The sequence below is a fragment of the Scylla paramamosain genome, chromosome 32 (assembly GCF_035594125.1).
Source record: "Scylla paramamosain isolate STU-SP2022 chromosome 32, ASM3559412v1, whole genome shotgun sequence".
NCBI classification, from domain to species: Eukaryota; Metazoa; Arthropoda; class Malacostraca; order Decapoda; family Portunidae; genus Scylla; species Scylla paramamosain.
The window spans coordinates 17,339,170-17,357,380 of NC_087182.1; the positions used below are offsets into that span (position 1 = coordinate 17,339,170).

An 18,211-nucleotide genomic window follows, 5' to 3' on the forward strand; every position below is an offset into this window, starting at 1 on the left:
ATAAATAAAACGGGAAAAATATGTAATAAGAAAAGACTCAACTAAAGAAACAGACAAACGGTGAAGTAATACAAAAGAGGAGGAAGAGGAGGAGGAGGAGGAGGAGGAGGAGGAGGAGGAGGAGGAGGAGGAGGAGGAGGAAGACTGTTACTCGTGCTAATGCAAATAATTGGACGGTTACGACTCAGGTGAGCGGTCAACCATCACAGGTAACGGAGAGAGAGAGAGAGAGAGAGAGAGAGAGAGAGAGAGAGAGAGAGAGAGAGAGAGAGAGAGAGAGAGAGAGAGAGAGAGAGAGAGAGAGAGAACGGGTAATGCCTTCCAATTTCGTTACCTCTCCTCTTCCTCTTCTTCCTCTTTCTTCCCTTCATTCACTTCCAAGTATTTCTCTCTCTCTCTCTCTCTCCTCTCTCTCTCTCTCTCTCTCTCTCTCTCTCTCTCTCTCTCTCTCTCTCTCTCTCTCTTCTTTCTACTTCGCTTCCAAGAATATCTTCCACATTCATTCTTCTCCTCTTTCTCCTCCCTGGTTTATCAAATATTCTCCTTTTCTATCTCATTTCTCAGAGTATTTCCTCCTCCTCCTCCTCCTCCTCCTCCTCCTCCTCCTCTTCCATTCTAAAATATCCCCTCCTTTCCTCCTCTATTTGCCCATTTCCTCCTTTCTTTCCTCTCTCCCTCTCTCCGTCTCTCCCTCCAATTTATTCGTACCCTTCCTCTCCCTCTCCCTCCATCTCTCCCTTCCTCCAATCACTCCCTCTCTCATTCTCGCTACTATACCGTTTTCTCTCCCTCCCTTCCTCTCTCCCTCTCCCTCTCCTCTCTCTCTCACCTCTACAGTCTGTGATTCTACGTGATTCGTGTTCAGTTTCAAAGCAAAGGTTGGTGGTAGTGGTGGTGGTGGTGGTGGTGGTGGTGATGATGATGGTGGTACAAGGTGTGTGGTCTTGTGGTGGTCGTGGTGGTGATGGTGGTGGTGGTGCTGGTGGTGGTGACATAGTTAAATTATGGGGTTAAGTCTGTACAAAAAATAGGTTTTCTTTCACTACAAAAAAAGGTAAGTGGTTATCGCAGGCAGGTAAGACTAGTTTTCAGTAATAGTAGTAGTAGTAGTAGTAGTAGTAGTAGTAGTAGTAGGAGTAGTAGTAGTAGTAGTAGTAGTAGTAGTAGTAGTAGTAGTAGTAGTAGTAGTAGTATAAGAATAAAAAAAAAAAGAAGAAAACAAACATAGACATAAATAAGAGGGAGAAACTAATTAAGAAGCAAACAGTGATAAGAAGACTGACAAGGAGGACGAGGCGGACGAGAAGGAGCAGTAGGAGGAGGAGGAGGAGGAGGAGAAAGAAGAGGAAGAAGAGAACGACAACGACCGAAGTGGAAAAGAAAGTAGGGAGAAAAGAAAAACTAATAAAAATCACCACAAATAACAAAACCATTATCCACACCTGTTATTACCTGTATCCCTGCCACCCCTCTACCTGGGCCCTTAATTAACAGGTATGAATGCCCTCCTGCTGGCGCTGCTGGGGACGTGGCTCCTCCCCCTTCAGGAGAGTGAGGGGGCGCCTCCTACACCTCCTCCCCCAGCACCTTTCATGGGACAACGCATCCTCTCTCCCTCCCCTCCCTCTTAAGTATGAAGGTAAGGCAATATTAAGACAGGTAAAGGTGTGTGTGTGCGTGTGTGTGTGTGTGAGTGCGTATACACCAAACATGATATAACTTGATACGTAAAGTTTATTATTGGTGAGAGAGAGAGAGAGAGAGAGAGAGAGAGAGAGAGAGAGAGAGAGAGAGAGAGAGAGAGAGAGAGAGAGAGAGAGAGAGAGAGGACTGACACGTAAATGTCTTTGTAAATGATGCTGAAAGAGATAGAAGTATGATAACATTGTTGCCAAATGTACGATAATCCTCAGAGATGCCGTATATGTTGAGTATGGGCGCGCTCACACACACACACACACACACACACACACACTAGAAAACTCTCTCTCTCTCTCTCTCTCTCTCTCTCTCTCTCTCTCTCTCTCTCTCTCTCTCTCTCTCTCCCTTCGGTGCAAAAATGAATCACAAACTTCATGACAGAAAGTATTGGAATCTCGGAAACTTTTGGTGTGATAACAAAACTAATCGTAACTCTCTCTCTCTCTCTCTCTCCTCTCTCTCTCTCTCTCTCTCCTCTCTCTCTCTCCTCTCTCTCTCTCCTCTCTCTCTCTGCAGGTGGCGGGCGAGTGAAGCGTGATGGCTACCATGACAAGTGTCCCCCGGCAGTCGGATTCTCCACCTTCGGATTCCTGTCCTTCCTCCTCATAGGATTTAACACCGTCATCAACATCATCAACGTCATCAACAACAACAACAACAACAACAACAATAACAACGATAATAATAATAAATACAACAATAATAATAATAACGAGAATAATGATGGCGCTGCTGGTCGTGCTGCTGGTGATGGTGGTGGTGTTGTTGGTGGTGGTGGTGGTGGTGTTCTGAGACGTCGACGCAGTGATGGTGGTGGTGATGATGGTGATAATGAGAGTGACGGTGAGAGACAAGCAAGATTTTTTCCAGCACAAGGTATTTGGGATCTCTATAATTTCAAACGTCTTGTCTTTGGAGGAGAGAGTCAGGGAGAGAAAGGAGAGAATATAAAGAGAGAGGATGAAGAAGATGAGAATGAAGAGGAGGAAGAAGGAACGTGTTTGTGTGAAGATGAAGAATACGATGATGATGAAGGTAAGGCAAATTTTTTATCAACACATACTCATAAAAAAATAAATAAATATAAGCAAAATTTCACCCTCGTAACTTTTAAAATCATTAATGAAAAGATGGAACGTGTATATATAAAGAAAAAGAAGAAAAATATGATGATGAAGGTAAGACAAAACTTTCTATCTACACATACTCATAAAAAAAGGAAAAGCACACACAGGTTTTCATCTTCCCAATAACTTTTAAAATCAATAATTACAAAGTAGACGCCGCGACGAGAAATTTTGATGAGGTAATAAAAAAGAAAAAAAGAAAACGGGTACGAGAAAAAATAACTAATGACTTAGGGATTAAAGTTGCAGCTAATTAACAAGAACAAACACCATTAATTGCAATAATGTTAAATTTAGACCTCATTATTTAGCAGTAATTAATATTATTTAGTGTATGTACCGAAGACCACTATTCTATTTTGCTTCCTTTTCCTCTTCTTCTTCCTCCCTCTCCCTCCTCTCTCGTTTTTCTTTTCTTCCTCCTCTTTATTTTCCTTTTTTTTCATTCCTTCTCTTTCTTCTCATTTTTGTCTCCTATCTTTCTCATACTTCTTCATTTCCTTTCTTTCCTCTTCCTCCTTCTCCCTTCTCTCTCGTTATCTCGTTTTTCTTCTCTTTCTCCTCTTTCTTTTCCTCTTTTCTCTCTTATTCCCTCTCCTTCTTCCATTTTTTTGTCTACTCCTCATCTCACCCTCCTCCACTTCCTTTCTCTCCTCCTCCTCCTCCTCTTCCTCCTCCTCCTCCTTCTCCTTCTCCTTTTGGTTCTTCACTTTACTTCCACTATCTTCTTTTCCTCGTTTTCTCCTTCTTCACTATTCTCACTCTCCTTTCCATTTCCTCCTCCTCCTCCTCCTCCTCCTCCTCCTCCTCCTCCTCCTTTAAAACATCTTCACCTTCTTTTCTTCTTTATTCCTTTATTCTACTTCCTCTTCCTTTCCGATCTTCACCTACTTATCCTCCTCCTCCTCCTCCTCCCCAGTATCGCTCCTGGACGTGCTGAGCCTAAGTGGGCGGGACATGGGCGTGTGGGCGGCAGAAGTGATGGCCGACTACCCACAATGCAGCAGGCGTGTAGTGTGTGAAAGCCTTAGTGTTTTGCCCCACGCTGTAGCCTCGTAAGTACTGTATCTCTCTCTCTCTCTCTCTCTCTCTCTCTCTCTCTCTCTCTCTCTCTCTCTCTCTCTCTCTCTCTCTCTCTCTCTCTGTACTTTTTATCTATCTATCTTTCTTTCTGTCTTGTTTTCTTTCTTCCTTCACTTATTTTATTGATTTGTTTATTTGTTTTTTGTCTCTCTTACTTTTTTCGTTCATTATTGAGAGAAAATAATAAAAAAACCGGTTAACCACAGAAGAATGAGGGTAACTCTCTCTCTCTCTCTCTCTCTCTCTCTCTCTCTCTCTCTCTCTCTCTCTCTCTCTCTCCTAAACCGGATTACAAACGTTCCCTGCCTTCCAGACTGTTCCTATTGGCCCCGGTACCTTCAGGAGGCGCCGGGGAAGTCCTGAGGGTGGCGAGGGGGGGAAACTGCGCCCTCTCGTACCCTCAGTGTCCCCTCTTCACCGCGTCTCCAGCCCTCGCTAACCTCGTGTCTTGGTAGTGTGAGGCAATATTCCCAGTGTTTTATTGTGCGTGGGTCCCTCTTCTTGATTGGTCAGTCGTGGTCAGTCATGGTCGTCAGTAAGTCTATGGTCCGTATTCAGAAACGCCTTGCTCTCTCACCACGACTGTTTTCAAAGGCCACAGAGATAATTAGCAGGGTTCTCAAGAGTGTTTCGCCTGTTAATATTGTAGAAATCGTGTTATTCTGTCACTAGAGACGTAAAAACACCCTTATAAACCCGAACCACTTCACCACGACTATTTTCAAAGGCCATAGAGATGATTAGCAGTGTTCTCAAGAGTGTTTCGCCTGCTAATATTGTATAAATCATGTTATTCTGTCACTAGAGGCGTAAAAACACCCTTAAATGCCCATGTAACTTCAAGTAGAGGCTTTTGAATGTGGTGGAGGTGCGGCGCAGAAATGTTTCAGTTTCCTGTGCCTTGGTAGCGTGAGGCAATATCCCCCGTGTTTTATTGCGTCTGAATCCCTGGTGTTACTCGTACAGCCGTGGTCATAAGTCCTGTAACCTAATTTTTTTCTTATGACACACCGCTCTTGATTACAAACTCCTCTGGCGCCCCACTTTTCCTTCAACAGTCTCATTTAAATCTTACTCAGGCTACAGCAGTGATTCGCAAACTGTCCGCCGTGGCTATCACCTAATTCTCCTGGATGGCTGCCATTGGGGAGCTTTTAAAGAAGATTAGGAAAATTTACGAATGAGGATGATAACTAGAAATGAGTGGATACATATTCATAGGTGTAAGCCTGACTACCTCTTCCTGCTTCGTTATTTTCTTATGTTCTTGTGTGGATAGGTGTATTTTAAAATGTGTGCCTTTTAGAAGTCCTGCACTAGACTGACAACTGTGCCTGGAGGAAGAGGAGACTCATGATAGAAGATAAAATGGTTGCATGACTCGATTTTTTTCCCCCAAAGCACACTGCACGTTAAATTTAGAATCTCTTTCATGTTTGTGGTTAGATTTGCTTTATATTTCACGGTTTTTCAAGTCATTTCTATCATCAGCGTCCCCTAGCTCGTGGTAATCTCGTGGTTCAGTTAGTAGTGTTGTTTATAGCTATCTGTTGTATTTACTGCATTGCTTTCTGAGTTTTGTGGTTAGTTTTATGTGTTATTCTCCCTATCATTAAGTTATTTATATACTCAGTGTCCCCTGCTCTTGGTAATTTTGGGTTTTTAGTTACTTGTTTGGGTTGTAGTTATTTGATTTATTTACTGCATTGTTTTCTGAATTTTATGGTTAGTTTTACGTCTTGTTTTCCTGTCATGAAGTCATTTCCATCATCAGTGTCTCTCGGCTCTTGGTAGTGTCGGGTTTTAGTTACTCGTGTGTGTTATAGTTATCTTATTTATGTGGATTATAGTTATCTTATTTACTGGGTTGCTTTCTGAGTCTCGTAGTTAATTTCACGTCTTTCTTTCCTATCATGAAGTCATTTCCATCATCAGTGTCTCTCGGCTCTTGGTAATATCGGGTTTTAGTTACTCGTGTGTGTTATGTTTGTCTTATTTACTGCATCGCTTTCTGAGTCTCGTGGTTAATTTCACGTCTTTCTTTCCTATCATGAAGTCATTTCCATCATCAGTGTCTCTCGGCTCTTGGTAATGTCGGGTCTGGATAGTAGTGTGGGTTACAACTGTCTGATATACTGCATCCCCTTATGAGTTTTATGCTTAGTTTTGCGTTTGACTTTATCGTTCTCAAATTATTTTTATCAGCAGTGTCTCCCACCTCTTGGTAATTTCGGGGTTTAGTTAATAGTGTGTGGTGTTACTTAAGCATCATGTCGCTTTATGAGCCTTTGTGGTGAGTTCTGTGCTCTATTGTATCGTTTTCAAGGTAGTTGTATCGTCAGTGTCTCCCAGCTCTTAGTAATTTCGGGGTTTAGTTACTAGTGTGTGGTGTTACTTAAGCATCATGTCGCTTTATGACTCCTTGTGGTGAGTTCTGTGTTTTATTGTATCGTTTTCAAGTCAGAGTATCATCAGTGTCTCCCAGTACTCGGTGTTTTCGAGGTTTAGTTAATAGTGTGCAGCAGAGTTTATTTTATCATATACATCATATTTATTTTTTTCTTCTAAAGCTCAATTTTATGAGTAAGCTTTATTTTCATCATCTTCAGGGGTTTCTCTCATCAAGAAGTGCTGCGTCTGTGCTTTATGTAAAAATCAACCTCTGTCTCTGCTTATCAACATGGATTACAATATATCATCATATGGGTACTTCACGTTAATTGAAGACTTCCTATTTTGTAACTTTCTAACCTTTCAAGTATCAAGGAGTACTGTACTTGTATCAGTTACGTCAATCCGGGCATTAATTTAGAGTGGATTACTTTGTTCTGAATAATTATGCTCTTTCTTTCTGGGCATTAATTTAGAGTGGATTACATTGTTCTGAATAATTATGCTCTTTCTTTCCCCTGAAGCTTAATTTTAAACCTTATTTTATCATCGAATCATCGTATCATATATAACATCATATTTTTTTTTTTTCTCTCCTGAAGATTAATTTTACGAGTAAGCCTTATTTCCATTATCTTGGTGTTTCTCTCATCAGGAAGTATTGTGCCTGTGCTTTGTATGAACTGAACCTCTGTCTATGCTTATCAACGTGCATTAGAAAACTATTTTTTATTATTATCCATTCTGATTTGTTATCTTAATTACACACGCCTCATTTTTGTATTCTTATGTGATTTCTAACATTTAGGCATTTCTTACTAACGTCTTAAATAAGTTCCCTTAACCTACAGCTGTTTAAAACATGATGTCATCTTACCCTTAGCCTGAAATAAAAGTTTTTAAGAAGTAAGGCTTAAACTGTTATAGTCTGCCCTATCCTGTACATGTTTTCTTTGAAGGGTGGAGTGGAGGCGTTGATGGGTGCGCTAACTATACCATAACTTGACCTCCCTCAGTGTTATTACTCGTAAACAGCAGACTTTTACGAGGCAGGGAACGAGACACTGGACAAAGAAAGGGTTAAGTAAGCGAGTAAACTTTTCTTCCCTCTTCCAATCACAATCTGCGAGGAAAACACACACACACCACCACCACCACCACCACCGTCTTGATCGAATCATATGCCAAATATGGAAACATAAACGCTACCTCTCCCGCCAATTAACTTTCTGTTCCATGTTCCAATGTTCAGACCACGAGATAACAATACATCGCGTCGAGTGCCAACACACACACACACACACGCTCTATCTCTCCCTCTCTCTATCTCTTTTTCTCGATCGAAGCTTAAGCCAAATATGGAACAGCAAACACACACACACACACCCAATACATATCCGCAGGAAACACTCAGGGACACAAAGAAGCGAGGCGAGGTATAAAACGAAGCCAACACGCGTAACCTCAGCTATTCCAGAGTTTTACGCGGAATCAGCCAGGACGTCGCACATTCCACTAGCGTTCTGTAGCGGAGCGAGGGAACGAGCACCAGATTAACCGATACAGGGAAGGAAGAGGAGATGGAAAAAGTATTCGTGCCAGACTTAAGGGCTTGAATCTCACTCTTTCTCGATCGCCACGAAGCATTCCTCTGTCTTAATTATTATACAGCTATGAATGTTTCTCCTCCTTTGTTCTTCAGGGATGTAAGAAAACGGACGCACGGTTTACAGGTATGAGGTCCCGGAATTCTAAGTCAGCATACCGCGTTTAAAAGGTTTGCATTCCTGTTCTTTTCTACACCATCGCTAAGCCTGTTAATTATGATTTTTTCTATCACTCGCTCCTCTCTCTCTCTCTCTCTCTCTTTCATTCTCTCTTCTGAGCGTATATCTTGTTCCCTATTTTCTGAAGAGCATAGCCTCACTCGAGTTATTGCCCTTTTAACTACCGCGTCCCGTGTAAAAACTGGGAGATGATTAGAATGCCTTTCCTGACGGTTTAATTTGTCTAAACGTAGGTGGTAAGAGAGAGAGAGAGAGAGAGAGAGAGAGAATAAACAACGCCCGGTATATCTACTAGCTAATCAACTAAACAAATGACTAAGGAAAAATACTATGATTGAATATGCTAAGAGAAGAAAACAAAAAATGCTGGACTAAAATGAAATGCTGCTTGAAAAACAAATGGGTTTACCACACACACACACACACACACACACACATACGAGTACACACATACACACACACATACAATAATTACTTAGGAGAACAAGCACTACAAGCACGCGCACACACACACACACACACACACACACACACACACACGAACAAACCCTCCCCTCCAGAAACCCATCCCTTCTCCAAACATACACATACCCTAACACATCACAAAACACAAACAAATAACACACACACAAAACCAAACCAGCCCGAACACACACAAGCCCTCCCAAACATACCCAAACACCGCACTACACACACTCACCCAGACACTCCACTACACACATACCCTAACCCCTTCTTGCACTTCATTCCCTTCCACATACCCATGGCTCTCACTGGACACGCCATTTCACACACCAGCGATCGAAGGCAACCAAGAAACGTGAGTGGAGGCAAGCTATTCCCTTATCAAGCATCCCCTGTGTCAGTGTCTGTGGGTCGCTTACTGCCCGTCACTTGTACCGCGTGTTAAGTCAGTACAATGTAGCGTGGGGTATTTTTGCAAGCTTTTTTATCTCGATTTTCGCCTTTTTGGCTTGCTCTCTTTCCGCGTTGTGATTGTTTCAAGTGTTTTTCTTCTTCCTACAGGTGAGATAAGGTTTAATTTCATGGGTGTGTTTCTGTTTGACCTCTCTCTCTCTCTCTCTCTCTCTCTCTCTCTCTCTCTCTCTCTCTCTCTCTCTCTCTCTCTCTCTCTCTCTCTCGTGTTTGCGTTTTTATCGCTTTTCTTCGTCTGATACGTGGAAATTTCATTCATATCCTCGTTCCTGTCTCTGTATGTCTGTCCGTTTGTCTCTGTCTGTCTATATTTACATCATTATCTCCTTTTTCTGCTTTTATTTTATCAGGTATCTTCGAATTTCATGCTCTCTCTCTCTCTCTCTCTCTCTCTCTCTCTCTCTCTCTCTCTCTCTCTCTCTCTCTCTGACTGTCGTATGCTTATTTTCGGTGCGGTTGGCTCTTGTTGTTCTTAATGTTAATATACTCCTACACTTATCATTATTTTTTTTTTCGAGGTTATCATCATGTACTTGCTTTCTCCCCCCTGGTTCGGTAAGCCTACTCATTAAACCGGCCTGGAATTGATGTACATCCTCGTAGGCTTCTTTGCGCCTTGCCTTTACCGTTACTGGGGATTGAGTTATTAGTCTAAGCCAGGGAATGATAAAGGTTTCTGGCTCCATGAATATTGCCTGTGGTAATTCTTCTGGTATTATGTGGCAGGTTAATGTTTTAGTAATGAGGGGAGTGTCTGGTAGTAGTAGTAGTAGTAGTAGTAGTAGTGGCTTTAACATCACCACCACCACCACCACCAACAGATACAACAGTAGAAATAGGACTAGAAGAACCAGTAGCAATTAATCTGTCACTCGCCGCCAGCCCCGCCCTGTGAACCACCTCCTCCTTCTCCTTTATCACCTTCCTGACCATTAGTGCTCCAGTCAAGAAGTTTGGCCGGGTTCGTGACGCTTCGCTGGCTGCCTGTTACTCGTGCACCACAGAGGCCCGCAGGTGGAGACTGAAATATGCATGGAGGCGAAGAAGGAAGTGGAGAAGATGATGAGGAAGAGATGAAGCACGGTAGGAGGATGAAGAGGAGACGAAAGAGGAGGAGGAGATGATGATGAGTGCGCGTTAGGAGGATAAAGAGAAGGTAAAGGAGAAAAGGATGATGAGGAGGAGTAAAGGCGAAGGAGGAGTAAGAGGAAGAGATGATGATGAGTGGGAGTGGACGACAGACGTAGGAGGAGAAGGAAGAAGAGGTGATGATGATGAGTTCACGGCAGAAGGATGAAATGGAGACGAAGGAGGAGGAGGAGGAGGAGGAGGAGGAAGAGATAATGGTAAGTAGGAGTAAGACGAAAAAATGCAAGGAGAAAAATGTGAAAGCAGTAATTAGATGGAGGGCAGGTAAGGTATTAGTGCCAAGCAGTGGAACGCGAAATACGTGCAAGGGAGCCAGACAGGTAAACAGCGGCATGAAGTAGTAATGGCAGAGAACGAAGCAACGAAACAACGCAACGAGGCCGTAAAGTGAAGCAATAGGTTGATTCGAGATGAGAGGTCGATAAAAAAGACAGGTACATGGTCTGCCAGCCACGTAAATCAAGATAGAATGCAAATAAAATCGTAGACAGAAAATTAAGAAGCAAAACACTACGTGCTATTGTATGTATAATTAGCACTAATAATGGTGATAATATTATTAGCAGAAATAATGTTAATAAAAAAAGAAGCATAAAAAGAAAAAGAAAAAGGAAAATAACTTGAAAATGAGAAGGAAATACATAAGGAAAGACATTAAAATGAAAAGAAAAACAGAAAAGCAGAAAAAAGAACAGATAAGAAAAAAGCAAACCAGAACAAAGAAGAAGTAGAAAGGGCGAAGGAAGTGGAACAAAGAATAAAAGGAAAAAACAAAAACAAAGATATGTGAAAAGAAGAACACGAAAAGCGTCCGTTTAAATCAATAATAGGAACAGAAAACCAAAATAAGATAATAGATAAATAAATAGAAAAAAAATTAAGGTCACCCACTTAACCGGTCAGAGAGAGAGAGAGAGAGAGAGAGAGAGAGAGAGAGAGAAATACCCACACCATCGCTGACCTTTCCTGTGTGTGTGTGTGTGTGTGTGTGTATGTACCTGTCAACCCAACATGGTTCAAGTTCAAAGATCAACCTTTCTCAGCTTCCCTCACGAGCGAGAAACAGGATCGTGACGTCACAAGCTCCGAGATCTGTGATTGGCTGCCGGGGCGTCCGAGCTTCAACCCGATTGGCGGAGGGAAGAAAATGGAGAAGGAAGTTATTTTCAGTAATGAGATTGGTGTTGAGAGACGCTGGTTGGTTTTCGTTGCAGTTAAGAGAGTGTTAATTGGAAAGGTTTATGTGTCTTTACTTCATTGGTCGTTACAAAAAAGTGCATAAATTCTAATTAAGCTTCGCTCAAAACCTGCTGGAAGTCCTGAAATTTATAGGGTCCGAAATTAAATGAGACCTCGAACTCTTAAAATGAAGCTTCGGAAACCACTTTTTCCTCCTAAACATTCCAGTCTCGTACACAAAACATGAGATGAGCACGTAAGATCCGCAGATAAACAGATCAAGAATGAAGGAAAAAAAAGAAATGAGAGACAAACATAAGCGATTAAGCCACTGGTCGAGTTACCTGAGGATTCTAAAAAAAGGTTCATGAGACGCGTGCTAATCAGGTTTCACTCATTTTATTGCTTGGAAAACCCGCGTTGCGTCTCGGCCATCCTCGTGGAGACACCTGCGCATACCTGTCTTACAAGTGATTACCTGTACTAATGTTACCTGTGTGGCACTGTCAACTTAGAATTTAACCTAATTTCGACTTAAACACGTAGAAATAAATAGATAAATAAGTTGTTTAATTAAGAAATAAAAATATATAAATAATCTAATTAGTTAACACATAAAAAAAACACATAGAAAAATAAGTTGTTTAGTTAAGAGAAAATATATTAATAATCTAATTAGTTAACAAGTAAAAAATTAATAAATAAGTAGATTATACCGTCTCATTAAGAACGTAGTGTGTTTGTTAATCGACTGTCTCATGTATCGTGTTCTCTGTCTTTTGTTTAACCACCAATGCCCGCAACTTAACTAAGAAAATAAATAGAGAATAAATTATATCAACAAAATCTTGAAAACCAGACGTGTAGACTTACGTATTCTATCGTTAATATTGTACAGTACGGAATAAGTTAAAAAGAGAGCCTCTGTAATACAAAACTTATTACAACAACAACAACAACAACAACAACAACAACAACAGCAGCAGCAGCGGCGACAAGAACCATAACAACAACTAACAGCAACATTCAAAACTCTACAGCCAAGACTACAACACACACACACACACACGGTCTCATCAACACTTCACTTCCGTGCTTCCCCACAGCGCCACGTGACTGCTGCTGCGGCGCCATCACTCATTCAAACGGAACCTTGGCGCCGGTCTTTATCACGTCACGAGATGCACGGTGACCACGAAGCCCGCCATGGAGGCTGAGTTGCGCAGCAGGAGGGTCAGGTCGTGAAGGGGCAAGTGCAGAGTGTGGAGCATCATGCCGCCACACAGCCGCTGGCTGCCGCCCTCCGTCCCGACCACCTCCAGATAATCCACCTCGCAGGACGGGTCGCCAGGTATATACGCCGCCCATACCCGCACCACAAACTCACGCCCAGGCTCAGCAGCAGTGACTCGCCACGCCCTTGCCTCAGGTTGCCCGTTGTGCCAACCCAGGATGACGGCGGGGCTACCCAGAGTGATGTGCCACGTCCTCTGCAGCACCACGCAGTCGTAGTGGAGGCGGAACCCTGACTTCACCCCGACACTGCTGCCCTTGAAGGTGATGGTGCTCGGGCCCTCCAGCAAGACGCGCCGCGGGAGGTGGGCGGCGGCAAGGGTGATGGCGCGAGTGGGCTCGGCCAGGATGAGGTGGTCAAGGTGTGGGTCAAGGTCAAGATGCGTCACGGTCACCAGGAGGGACAGGCGGGAGGTCCACACACAGGTGATGGGGCCCACGAAGGGCTCAGGATAACGCGGAGACGTGAGGATCCCGCCCGGGCCCACCAGGTTCCCGCCACACCCGCCCACCACCTGATAACCAAACGAGATGGGCAAGGCGGCCGGCGCCTCCACCAGCAGCAGCACGTCGGTAGTGGAGTGCAGCGTCGGCATTTCTTCGCCCACGCAGTACCTGACGCCATCGCTGAGCGCTCCGCTGGTGGACACCACGACCTTGCCCCTGCTGCACTCCCCGTCCACCCGCACCACCTCCTGCTCCTCTTCTTGCAGGTCCTCGCCTCCCCCAGCCTGAGGCTTGTTCTTCTTGCCGCCGGTGTCTTTCAGGGGCTTGAGGGACACCACTTTTCCAGGGTTAGGCTTCAGGCGAAACAGACAGTACTCGGAGTCTGAGTTTGAGCCTCGATTGGAGATGACACCCTCCGCCCTGAGGCTTGTGTCTATGTCCTCGCCGCAGCCTGACGCCACGGCCCGCACCCTCAAGGTAAAGCCGGCGCTCACGTGGCGGCCGTCAGACGTGAAGACGACCCTCAGCTGGTGCCCGACGCTCTTTAAAGTGTCCCCGGTGGCGTCTCCTCTGAACACGGCCACAGGGGCGGCGGACTGCAGCGGGTCGAACACCTCCACGAAGTCTGACTCGTGGACATCGAACTGCACGATCTTGAGCTTAATCCTGTCGCTGATCCTGGACCCGCTGGCCTCCACGAGCCACACGCAACGGGTGTGGGTTGGGTATTGACCCCAGGAGTTCGGGGATCGTATAGTGATCGGCAAGTCCTTTTTTAGCCTCACGATCCCCCCGCAGTCGTTGGCGTCGTAGCGTATCCTGTAGCCTTCGAACTCATTGTTGGTCTTGGTCCTGAATCTGAGAGTGAAGGGCGTGTCCAGCACCAGCGTGAAAGGCAGCCAAGGCACCCGTGAGGGATCGATGAGCGTCGCCTTGTCGTCCTTCACCACCTTGAGGACGTCCAGGGAGGTGTTGCTCGGTAGGTCAAGGTGCTGAACCTCCAACACCACGCTCCTGTTGCGATCCTCAGACTCGAACTTGATGCTGCAGGAGAGGTGTGCGGGGTAGGTGGCGAGGCCGTGGGAGTGAGGGGAGGTGATGACGCCCTGACTCCCTTCCCGCAGGACGATGCAGGTGTCGCAGGGGGAGGAGACGAGCGGCGCCTTCGTCACGTGGATCACGAAGCTCACACTGCGCGGGAAAGGACGCACCACCACCAGGAACTCGCGGGTTGTCTCGAAGGAGATCGTGCCGTACAGGTTCGCGTCCTTCAGGGTCTGGTAGGAGCCGTCGGTGGACACCCTGATGTAGGAGAGGGCGCGCCTGGAACTGGTAGTGACATCAAGCACCATCCTCCTGCCGTCCCCCACGAACCTGTACACACAGGTGACATCTCTCTCCATGTTCCTGCTCCTCACAATTACTCTTTCCCGCACGTCGAAGGTGTCCCCGCACGACGTGGTGACGGCCGACACCAGCAGGACATAGGTGCTCTCCGCTTCGCTGCTCCCAATGGCGTTGAGGTGCAGTCTCGTGCTGGAGGTCTCATACTGATGCTTCCAGTCCTTGCTGCAGAGGTCGAAGACAGCGCCCTCCTCCTCGTCGGTCACCTCCAGGGAGCAGGTGGAGGGATGGCTGGCAGACAACAGAGTGTACTGGATGGAGGTGACTGACGACACACTTTCTTTACCCGAGGTTACCACCTGGTGACAGGGCACGACTGCGAGGTTCGTGACGATCACAGGCCGGCCTCCGAGCTTCAGGACCGCGTGGCACTGTGAGAAAGAGGCGTAGGCTGTCACGGTGATGGTGATTCCTGCTTCCCGCGACAGGATCATGTAGCGCTCTGCGGGGCCAATGAAGTGCAGCGTCCTCGGCTCGTAAGTGAAGAGGTCGCTGAAGAGGCCAGTCTGCGAGATCTGCACCTCCGTCTTCACGTTCTTGAAGTCCAGAAGGAGGAGACTGTCCTCCTGCCCCTGCACCACCCAGATGCAGTCCTGCTCCAGCGGACCCTCGCGAGGAGTGTGTAGCACCACCTCCTGGCCTGGGTACAAGACGTGGTTCCCGCCACATCCTGGATCACGGACCTCCCTGATCTCCACCTCGAAGCGCTGCGTGGGGTCCGTGCCGGTGGCGTGGTAGGAGAAGCTCAGCAGGTTGCCAGCAGTGAGAAACGCGAGGCCTGTCTTGTCGCCGCAGAAGTATTCCTTTCTGTCAGCACCAGAGTCCTCCATTGCCAGGTGGTTTCCCGTCTCGCACTTTTTGTTCTTCTCCAGGAAGAAATGGCTGAAGCGCACGGCGAAGCGTCCACCGACAGGGCCAGTGAAGGAATGGTTGCAGACGGAGTAGTCTGGCGCAAGGGGGCGAGGCGGCGGCGAGGCAAACACATACGTGACGTTGTTGGTTTTGTGCACCGTGCACTCGTTGTTCCTGATCCGCTCTGTGGCCGCCACCAGGAGGAAGCCGCGGTGACGCCCCAGGTTATATGCATCACTCTGGAAGAACAGCAGCAACTTGCGGCTCTCCGTGGAGTACTGGAAGCCGCTCCTGTCGCCGCAGAATCGCTGTGCTGCCGTCTGTCGCTCGTCGACGATCTCAAGGTGATCGTAGCGGCACGAATTTCCATCCTCCACGTCGAAGTCCACCATGCGGAGTATGGAGCGGTACTCAAGGCCAGCATTGTAGTGCAGAGTCCACCAACACCTGCTGTTTGCCTGGTAGCCCCGTGGGTACTTGCTGGAGGCGATGACGGCGATTGACTCGTTAGTGACCACCAGCGACTTGTTGCAGGAGTCCACACGGTTGGTGGGAACCACTTGGAACTGCAGGCCTTGCTGCTGCGAGGCCTCGGAGTCAGGGGCGGCGGTGAACATGATAGTAAATATGTCAGACAAGTATATCTTGTCTGGGTCATATTTCTCATACTCCCCGAAGGTTTCCGTGGAAATCTTTATCACTCCCTGATCCTCCAGCTGTCCCGGGTTGCCCCACAGACTCAGGGCCATCTCAGCCTTGGCCACCACCAACCAGTGGCATTGCGATTCTGAAGGAGGCGTCAGGGGGAAGCTTGGCGTGGAGAGGAAGACAGGGTCTTGGCCCAGCGTCTGCACCACTTCGCCACAGGTGGACTTGAGGCCGAACACCCTGATGAGGAAGCCCTTGTGCTCCACCGTGGCGTCGCTGGTGAAAGTCAGCGTGAGGGTGTTGCCCCGGGACGTGATGCCCTGTTGCCGCTGGTCGCCGCACAGCACCATCGACGACCCAACCAGGTTGTCCACGATTCGCAGAGAGTCAGACCGACAGCTGCCGTCCTCCAGCTCAAAGTCTGAGATCCACAGATGCACTTGGTCTGAGTCTGTGCCAATCTGCGCCGCGATGGTCCACACACACTCCACATTGGCGGGGTAGTTGTTGGGGTAGCCTGGGGACGTGATGGTCGCCTGTATTTCATCGTTAAGAGAAACGAAGCCACCGCAACTCACCTGTTCGTCTTCCGCATCTCCCGCCCCCTCTCCCTCTTCGCCGACCCTTTGTCGTGTCAGGTTTGCCACCACCAAGTCATGATAACTCAACGTCGGCTTCTCTCCCTCATGTTCCGTCCCCTCCCCCTCTTCCCCATGGCTTTCACGGGTCAAATTCTCCACCAGCAAGTTAAGGTAATTCCGAGGATTGGGAATTTTTACTACAGCGACATCAGAAGGCTCAGGGTCGCTCGGTTTGCCAATAAACTCATTAATAAAGTCCATAATCGCGTCTTCTGCAGAATTACCACTGGCGCCAACCACTTCGTTACCCTCCACTAGTCCATCTTCTGTTCCTTCTACTGATACTTCAGGACGCTCAAACTCAAGACCCGCAGTAACGTTTGTGTCTCCAAGGCCTTCAAGAACCTCCGTCACTTCTTTGGTAGTGAGTGAGAGGATGTTCTCGATACCCTCCTTCTGCTCCTGCGTCCGTAGTGCGTCTCCTGCGGCTGGGTGTGGGTGTCCATCTCCCGCTGCACCTGAGGGATGAGGGAAAAACACAGGTCACCGCAATGAAGGAAGGGATTTTGTACTCTGACTAGTGTAATGAACAAGCGCAAAAAACGTGACCCCAGAATGTGAGAAAAAAGTGCATAAATCAGGAGAGAGTAATTGCTGGCGAAGAGAGAGAGAGAGAGAGAGAGAGAGAGAGAGAGAGAGAGAGAGAGAGAGAGAGAGAGAGAGAGAGAGAGAGAGAGAGAGAGAGAGAGAGAGAGAGAGAGAGAGAGAGAGAGAGAGAGAGAGAGAGAAAGGAGGTCAAAGTATGCAAGAGAAACAGGATGTCAAAGCAACAAAAAAAAGAAAAGATAAAGAGCAAGAAAATTAGTGATGCGTTAAGTCACACAAAAAGAAATTAGACTCAAAATGAAAATACAAACAACTGGAGGGCACAAATAAAAAGAAGACCGGTAAAGTAAACCACAGAATATACAAGAAAAAAATTACGATACACAAGCAAAGAAAACCAAAAAATTCCCAGCCAATTAAGTTTAGAAGCCTAGAAGTTTACAAGTGTATTTAAGTAAAGGTGGGAGAAGTTGCAAGGAAGAGGGAAGGGAATACCAGATAAAAAGGAAGAAATATAGAAAATTAAAATGTAGTAGAAATAAAGGAAGGAAAAGAAAAATCAACAGCCATAATGAATGTTTTTTTTTTAACAGATAAATGCAGATAAATATAAATCTTTCATATTTATTTATCTATTTTTTTTATTCGTTTCTTTGATCGTTAATATAAGTATTTTTTTTTTTATTTTCACTTATAAATATTTATGTGTTTTTGATTGATCGTTAATGTATCTGCATAATTTGTCGGTTTTTTTTTTTTTTTTACTAATAAATTAATAATAAATCAACGAAAGAGAAAAGATATACATGAAAAATCGCAAGCTATCTTAACGACTGCCATTCCTTGAAAACATAGTCCTTTTTCTTACAGTGTACTCGCCATTTCGTTGTACCTCATTTTTCGTTCATTTCCACTGATAATATAATGGAAAGGAAATATATAAGACAACAAAAAACATATATTCCCTTAACGAACGCCATTTTCTTAACAAAAAGGTAATTTCTTTCTGCTCTACTTCCTTTTTTTT

At 45.7% G+C, this 18,211-nt stretch overlaps 1 protein-coding gene and 1 long non-coding RNA gene across 5 annotated transcripts in view; one reads left to right on the top strand and one right to left on the bottom strand.

Annotated features, from left to right (window-relative positions):
* Positions 1-913: 913 nt before the first annotated feature.
* Positions 914-8,495, top strand: LOC135089303 (uncharacterized). The gene is made up of 4 exons (XR_010261448.1): positions 914-1,639; positions 2,218-2,736; positions 3,748-3,883; positions 4,225-8,495. It is a non-coding gene; the product is annotated as an uncharacterized LOC135089303 (long non-coding RNA).
* A 3,241-nt stretch (positions 8,496-11,736) lies between these two features.
* The window catches only part of LOC135089304 (cubilin-like), a 47,804-nt gene continuing 41,329 nt past the window's right edge, over positions 11,737-18,211 (bottom strand). For all 4 annotated transcript variants that reach the window (XM_063984807.1, XM_063984810.1, XM_063984811.1 and 1 more), the window contains one exon: positions 11,737-17,096. In XM_063984807.1, coding sequence (XP_063840877.1) covers positions 12,523-17,096 — 4,574 coding nt within the window. In that variant the 3' untranslated portion in view covers positions 11,737-12,522. The remainder of the gene's footprint in view (positions 17,097-18,211) is intronic.